Below are 8,056 nucleotides of genomic sequence, written 5' to 3'. Positions count from 1 at the left end.
GGACAAAAGGAAGACTTCTGGGAGCTCAAGGGAGGAATGCCACTCGTCTCCTTGTTTTGCCGATGAGTCCAGTCATAGACGTCAACTGTGGCAGTTGAGCCTGCAGATATCATTCTTTCATTTATTAATCAGTTTATGGGGAAGACCTAATTTCCATCTCCATAGCCCATGGCAGCTTTACAATTAAACGGAAAAATGAAAAGAAAGTGAGAGATATAGATTCCACTGTAATAGTGGTTTAGAATGATCCCGATTCCGGTCCATCAAAGCAGGTGCATTCAAGGAAAATAAGAAATAGGCTACTCAGTTGAGCAGATGCCACAAAGCAAACTTTTGCTCTCATTGATGATCTCAAATTTCTGAATTGTACATAAACAATTAGATTTTTTTTTTTTTCTTTTTTTACTGTTTGAACAGTTCAACCTACGTTAATAAGCAACTATATCAAGAAGCTTGGATCTAGGAGCCTGATTGCTGTGAGTTCATTTACAGAGGTGTTACTTGAACGAATAGGAGAAAAAGGATTGCTTGATCCTCAATGGTTTAGGATCGAGTAGAATCAAGTTCAGTTGAATGCTATCACCTAATTTGCTTTTCATGCTACCCCAGCTACTTTGTGGGGGAAAAAAATTACTGCACAAATTGTAGATGGGTTTCCCTCCTGATGCTATACTTGGAGATCAAGTACTGCTTCCCCTGCAGTGAAAATGAAAAACATCAACCACGGTGATCTAATGCAGAATACATGGACACTGATGCTTGCAATTCTAATTCTATTTCACCCTTGGATGCTGACGCATGAATCAGAAAGCATTAATAATGAAAATTTTTAAAAATGAAAATAAAAATTGCTTGCTAACAATTTAAAAGGCTTGCGTTCTATTTCATGTATCAAACTACAACTTTTTGGTAGAATTGTATGCCTATGAAAGAGAATTGGAGTTCATTCATTCAAATGATTCAGCTAAAAGGTCCCACATGAAAATGAAGTCCTTTACTTTCTTTGAACATAGCTTGTAAGTCTGGGATTTAACTTTTTAAAGGTCACAGATAGATGATGATCATAAGATTTATAAAACAAAGGCTACAGCAGACCATATCAAACCAAAAAATTTTCCATCCCAGGCAAACAAATCGGTGATCCTTCTAATTCTGGACAGCGTCGCACCTTCTTGGACTAGAAAAGTGCAAAAGCCTAATTTTGTGCAGAGTAATTAATCACCCTTGTTTTTCAACCATTTTTTTATTGAGAATTACTTACCTTCCTACCAGACGCGTTCGGATTAGGTAACAGGATAAATTAGGCAGCATTTAAGAGACTAAAAAAATTGGAGAATAAATAGTAATGAGTAATTCTCTAGTGCTTCACCATGCATTTTCTTCACAAATCGTTCAAATTCCATGAAGTTCTGTCTATCCATGAGAAGTGGGCTAAGCCTAAGGTATGTAAAAGACCAAAAATGCCTTCCATCTGGATTATTCAGGGGCTTGGCATTGTCCAAAATCTTGTTATAGGTAATTCTATCATGGCAAGGAAGAGCATTTTCACTAGCAATTGGTATGTCAACGTCCCATGCAGCATTCAGAACCTGAAAGTACACAATTATAATGCTCATAGCCAAAACTTTCAATGATGAATATTCAGTTAATAGAGAGAAAAATAGAAAGATATTGCAAAATATTTCTCCAAATTATCCAGAGACAAAAAATAAAATAAAATCCTTTGATAAAGAAAATCCTTTTCCTATAAAATTATACTGAATTTGAGATTACTTACTTGCCACAATAATCCATCAGGATCCGAGAGTGCATCTGAAAAGTCCACTTGCTGGTCTAACATCCGCAATTCAGAATATGAAATGTTTAGAGTGGCTCCATGCTTCTTTAGCATTACAGCAATTGCAGCATAACCATCACGGTTACATGGGTTGTAATATCCAGCAGTTAATTCAGCAGCATGACTGGCCGTCTTGTACCACCAGTGAATACCTGATAGCTGCTCCGCAATTAAAATGGAGCAAACAGACTGGATCAAGCCTTAACTAGTTACTAAAAAAAAATTTAGAATTAGTTTTAGAGGTTCTAGAATCAATCTTGAGAAATTCAATTGCAAGGAAAGACATTGAAAGGGGAAGAGAGAGAGAAACAAAGCCTTATTTGAATTTTTAATTTGAAATAAAATGAAAATTTCATCCCGTGTTTTTTTTCCTTAAAATATATATGGAACAGCTTACTCACCTTTGCAGAAATTTGCGTGCCTTCAAAAGCTAACTTTGCCAGAGAAAGCACCCGATCACCATGTTCAACCAAAATACGAGAATACCAATTAAGGAAGAACCTGCCATAGTAGACATCATAATCTCCTCCATCACAGAAGAATCCGGTTTCATGCGGTTGGGTATTATAGGTACCAGCATTTTCTGGTCCTCTAGCCCAACATGGGTGTCCCCTTGCTTCTGCTGTCTTTTTCAGGGATTTTAACAAATACTGATCATAACACTGCAAAAAAAGAATTCAATAACCATTATGGTACGAATAATCACAATATTGCAAATGATAGTTCGCAGAAATAAAAGAAATAGGGAGCAACCATATAACGTAACAATGACCTATCCCACATACTCTCGAAAATTCTTGTTTGTAACTTGAATTTTTTTTATAATGAAGTCGGACAAGATAAATAGGAATTCAAGGTTAAGGAATAAGTTCCAACAGAAATTATAACTGTATAACAAGGAATGCATGTTATTTCTCAAAGGAGTTATGTTTCCTAGAGCACCTAAAATATCTTCATAAACCATCAACTTCTATAAGTGTGGAGATGGCAAGGTGGCAAGTATTGGATTATTGCTAGCCAGAAGCAATTCATGTCTGCAAAGAATTGATACAGCATGTCTATATGTGCATGTGCAGGCAATAAGCAAAGCAAGCAACTTGTAAAGTACCAAATGAAATTTGAAAAACAGAAGTGTACATCATTAAGAAAAGAAAACATTAATTATATAAAGCTAACCTGAAATTCACCAATACCAGGATATCTCCAACCATGCTTTACAGGACAAGAAGGGTATCGTAGCTCCCCACATGGACCAAGCCCAATCTCAACCATGGAGATAAGATCATCATGAAAGAATTCATCAAATTCTACCCGGAAGCTTCTCATATAGTCAAAGTATACCTGCATCAATGTATCAAGAAGAATAAACGACAATATACTAATCTCAAAACCAGTTGATACAAAATTCTCAATTACAGAAAGGTAAAAAAAATGTAACACACCACAGCAGCATGCCCAGTTATTGCAGATACAACCATAAATATAATCCAACTCTATATTGGACACCAATTCAAAATCCTAGCCATAACCAAAACAGGTTCTAAAAAATTCAATTGGGTAGCATGTCTGTATATTAGTTTTTCTAACTATGAAAAAGAACATTATTATAACAGAACTAAAAATCATTATTGCAAATAGAGTGACAATGAACAACTATAAAATCTCTCATACACCAATCCGTAGTTTCTTAATGCCTAACAGGATGTAATACCTCAAGAGCAGTTCGACCTCTTAAAACTCGTTCTCGGTCAATTCCCCATGAAAGGCATTCTGGGTTACGTCTTCCCTCTCTATCAGTGAAAAAAATGTCAGGATTACTTCGACCGATTTCTGCAATCCAATGTGGAAGAGGGATACAAACATCATCACCAAAATTGCCTCCACATTCATGAAATGACATCACAACCTGAGGTAATATCAATAAAACAACTGGCTATTAGATGCAGAATGAAAATTCAGAAGCATTAACAACACAACTAGATTGCAAACAGAACAAACTGTTACAATAGCACGTTATAATGAAGCAATATCTTCTTAAAACCCATGATACAAGCAGTATGCACTGGAGATCTGCAAGTGAAGTCCTACATATTTCTTAATAGAATGCCATTGCAACACATGGAAATCCACAAGATTGTAGCTTCATTGATGCATTAGTTCATGATAGCTGCATGAAATTCAAATCCCACAACTGAACTCCCCACCATATTTTTGAGATAAACTATGAAAAGAATAGGAAAGCAGATAATAATCAAAGTTATCAAATGAGCATAAGTAACAGACCTTCCATTTTATGAGATTTTCGAAGTGTCTAGTCGATATCATCTAGTGACATCCTTTAGCTTATTTACTAACAATGTCCTAAAAATATGACAACGAGCACAAAGCTTCAAAGAGACATGTTGATGTCATTGATAGTATGATCAACAGCAATAAGTTCTTCGCTTCCTGTTCTTTACAATTCTGGGATCCCATTAACACAGCAGGGTGTTGTATCCCATTACCAGACGCACACGTGCCTGTGATGCATGGACACAAACACACACAGACACACATGCACACAGGCACACATGCACACAAGATAATGGAGATGTTGAAGGTAGGTGACAAAAAACCTGAATATTCATCTATATCACACCATCTAGCAGAACAAATTTCAAAAAACTCCACCTGTAGCTTAAGCTTAAGCTCATGGACCATCTGAAAGAGCCTCTTGTAACCATTCCAGTTATATTCCTGTGGAGCATGTGCCTCCACTATTCCCCACCAGCAGTCAACCATGACACCATCAACACTTGCAGATTTCAATACCCTCAGCTGCTTTAATAGACCATCTGGATCAGCCAGTTCACACTTCATATTTATGACACCCAACTGCAACCACAAAAGCAGGGCATAGAACAAAATCCTTAAAAGAATTAGTAACAGATCCCACATTTGAAAGTACATTGCAAAACAACCAAACAGTTCAACAATAGCATAATATCTTTCTACAAACGGAAAACCTCTGATAAGGATAATAAAAATAATATATTAACTTCTCCTTTTCTAAGTAGCCCCCACAATTAGAAATATGAGGTGCTGAGAAACAGACAAAACCCAAATTTAGAACTTAGACAAAAAAATAAAATTAACTCACTGGTAACATTACATAAACAGGTACATATGAACTGCCAGTAAAATCTCGCTCCAATAACTTTGGTGACATGTCAACTATCTGAAAAAAGGAAGAGAATAAAATTGAAACAATTGTAATATAAATTGTTGAAATTTAAAACATCAAGCTTTGATAAAAGATCAACGAATGAACTTGTGCTCATAATTATTCTTCTTCCCATCATTTGTTTTGTCAGAGAACAATTTATGCACATGAAGTGTCCAGCACATGATCCTGCCTGTCAAAGACTAGTTTAACTTATTGTGTTTAAAGTGTAATGTGCAACCTATGGATTTAAATCACACAATTTGTTGCTCTTCATATGTCCATTTGCAATATTCAACTTCAGAATGATGTTAATTATAACCAACAGAATACATATCAATGATTTTGCAGACAAAAAATCCAAAAAAAAATTCCATCAAAATACCTGCTTATCATTGACATTATCCAAGGAGCCACTGATGAGAGGATGACTCTCTGTTTGTTCCCCTCCATCCCCCATCATTGCTGAATTTTGTGATTGAGTGCTTGTGGGTAGATCATAGGGTGATGGAGCAGGCACAAAAACACCTTTCAGACGAGACGAATTGTACTCTACTGAAGGCCGATAACCAGGAGAGACTCCCCTAAGGGAAGCAGATGGAGTCTGTTGTGACACCAGATGGGTAGATGATGAAATTGCCCCTGCAGAAGTGCCACCCAATGGCCTTGGGTTCTGCAACAAAAAGTTTATAGGCTCTCAACTCCTCTGAGATTCAACAGAAGAGAGGATCATATGAACCAAAAAGTAACTCTTCGAAAGAACATCAACCCCCACAGTGGATCCTTATCAATATCATTTGGATAGCATGTAAAATAAACTCAGAAAACAAAAACCTTTTTGCTTGTGAGACAAGTACCTGAGTTCTTGAAGGAAAGGTGGTTCCATCTGGAAGAACTACCCAGCCAGCTTCCCTGGCCAAAGCAGCAATCACATCATTGATATCAGCTCTAACCCTAAGATTATAATTCCCATGCCTTCTTAACCCTGCCAAGATCCTTGCAGTAATTGCCCTCCGGTGACGCTCTCTTAGCTTAGTTCTCTCTTTTTCCTCAAGTGGTCTACTTCTCCGTGCTCCTCCTCCCCCTCCTAGAGTGCTAACTTGATCTTGAATATGCTGGTGATGTAGAAACTGATTATTACTGCTGTTTGATGCCATCCCTCCATCAATCCCTACCATCACTTGTCTGGCAATATGTTTCTCCCTGTTTTCATCTTCATCATCTTCTTCTTTAACATCCATGTCCATTTCTTCCTCATCATCTTCTTCACTTGTTCCAATCAATTTTTGCATATCTGTTGCCATCCTCTCTCTCTCTCTCTCGAAACTTCTTAACTCAACCTGTACTTAGTAGTTGAATATCTCTAAGACAAATGCCACCATTGCCACTCAAGTACTCACATGGATGCAAAAAAGTTGCCACATGATCTACAAAATTCTGCAGCACACTGACTCTACATCTGCCTAACAAGAATCAAAACTTCAGGTTATGCCTTAAAAGATAATAAACCACGAAAACAAGGAGAAATGACAAAACAAGAAGTAAAGAATTAAATACTTAAAAAAATTTGAAAAGAAAGTTCACTTTCCAGCCCTAACAAAAGTAAAACTTCTGCATGAAACTTCAATTCTGCATTTAACTGTTATGGACCAAGAATACAAAAGTCTCCATTTTGTTGTCCCTAGCACAGCCATTTGGCCTCAATATGTCTTTTTTTTTTCCCTCAGTTTAGTTCCTTCCAATTCAATAAATAAATGAAAACACTAAAAAATCATAATATTCTTATCTTCTCCCTCCTCTTCCTAAGCAACCAAACAAGAAGTAAAGCCTAATTTTCCAATCACAAGTGAACTATTGAGCTCAGAAGAAACGTAGCAGTTTTTTACCCACAAGACAAAAGAGGAGAATATATATATATATATTCCCTTTACGTCTGAGATTATAGGCTTCCTACAAAAACAAACAGTAGCAAAACTGAAACTCAAATTACCTTCTCATATCAGCTTGCCACACTATGCCTCAATAATCCGAGTATATATTCACGCAAAACCTTCACTTTAATCTAAAGCTCAGTAGTGTTATCTACCTCCATTTTATCCATAAACTTAACTTTCTTAAATCACAAAAGCAAGCTATCTAACCTCGTGTCTTCATAGGAACAACAGATCCTTTTTTCCTGTTTCAAAACCCTAATTTCGCCACAGTAATACGTAAACTTCCCGGTCATCAGACTATCTCCGGCATCGTCCACGGCCGGTCGCCGGAGCCTCACGGAGGAAAGAAAGCCAAGAAAATATGAGAAATGTAAGCTTTTCCGGCAAGTAGGGGACGGGTCCGGCCAGGGAGAGAAGGGAGGCGCGTGTGAGATGATGTGTTTGCGTGCGACGGCTAGGGTTTCGCGCGTGCGTGCAGGCTCGAGCGTGTTTGCGTGTGTGTGTTCTTTAGATTGGCACGAATGAGGCGTGTGCCTGTGCGTGTATTAAGTGAGCTTGGAGGATCCCCGGAAGCGTGAGGGTGACACGCGTTACACGTGCCAGGGACTTTGCTCCAGACTTGAGTAGGCCGAACACGAGATGTTTGTTTGCTCTATGGACCACGAACACGTGACCTAGATTCGTGCTAATCAGTTACTGTAAGTTTGTAACGTTTCACGCCTTAAACAAAGATTAATATGAGATCACTGTTAACACCAGTACTCACCTTCCATTCATTGACAATGGATTTTCTTTTATTATAAATAAATACATCCATCCTTATACATCATCAATTATTAAAAAAAACAAAATATTTATATAAATACATATTTTTTAATTTTATAATAATAATAATAATAATAATAATAATAAACAATAATGTTAAATAATTATAAAAAATAATAATTATTGTTAGCATTTCTTTAATAGAAGCTGAGAAGCACTGAGCTAAACACAAATGTCTAAAGATAGTTAAATGATGGATGGGAGCATATGAGCCGATAAAAGAAAAAAGAAGAAATTTGCAAAACAAACAATATCTAT

The 8,056-nt window shown here is 36.9% G+C and overlaps 1 protein-coding gene across 7 annotated transcripts; it reads right to left on the bottom strand.

Annotated features, from left to right (window-relative positions):
- Positions 1-316: 316 nt before the first annotated feature.
- Positions 317-7,564, bottom strand: LOC110615544 (beta-amylase 7). 7 transcript variants are annotated; one of them, XM_021757447.2, is made up of 11 exons: positions 7,030-7,558; positions 5,897-6,502; positions 5,425-5,712; positions 4,977-5,054; positions 4,508-4,711; positions 3,549-3,743; positions 3,014-3,178; positions 2,239-2,499; positions 1,778-1,996; positions 1,370-1,589; positions 317-696 (listed from the first exon to the last, which is right to left on the bottom strand). In XM_021757447.2, exons 2-11 carry the CDS (start codon positions 6,341-6,343, stop codon positions 668-670), a joined length of 2,106 nt encoding a protein of 701 aa, XP_021613139.1. In that variant the 5' UTR covers positions 6,344-6,502; positions 7,030-7,558; the 3' UTR covers positions 317-667. The 7 variants fall into 7 exon arrangements, with proteins under 7 accessions (XP_021613139.1, XP_043812875.1, XP_021613142.2 ...); XM_043956940.1 differs by lacking the exon at positions 317-696 and having other exon boundaries at positions 703-1,589; positions 7,030-7,101; positions 7,181-7,560; XM_021757450.2 differs by lacking the exon at positions 317-696 and having other exon boundaries at positions 703-1,589; positions 5,897-6,498; positions 7,030-7,101; positions 7,181-7,560.
- Between the last annotated feature and the right edge of the window lie 492 nt (positions 7,565-8,056).

This window comes from Manihot esculenta, chromosome 5 (genome assembly GCF_001659605.2).
Source record: "Manihot esculenta cultivar AM560-2 chromosome 5, M.esculenta_v8, whole genome shotgun sequence".
Taxonomy (NCBI): domain Eukaryota; kingdom Viridiplantae; phylum Streptophyta; class Magnoliopsida; order Malpighiales; family Euphorbiaceae; genus Manihot; species Manihot esculenta.
This window is presented reverse-complemented; position numbering and strand designations above follow the sequence as displayed.

Bases quoted from the DNA above. Each gene is read 5' to 3' on its own strand.
- LOC110615544 (XM_043956939.1), bottom strand. From the start codon at position 6,343: ATGGCAACAGATATGCAAAAATTGATTGGAACAAGTGAAGAAGATGAT. The intron at 3,744-4,507 runs GTGGAGTTTTTT...ATATTACCTCAG, and splicing joins AGCTTAAGCTTAAGCTACAG to GTTGTGATGTCATTTCATGA. The intron at 2,500-3,013 runs GTTAGCTTTATA...CTTTTTTTGCAG, and splicing joins CTGGTATTGGTGAATTTCAG to TGTTATGATCAGTATTTGTT.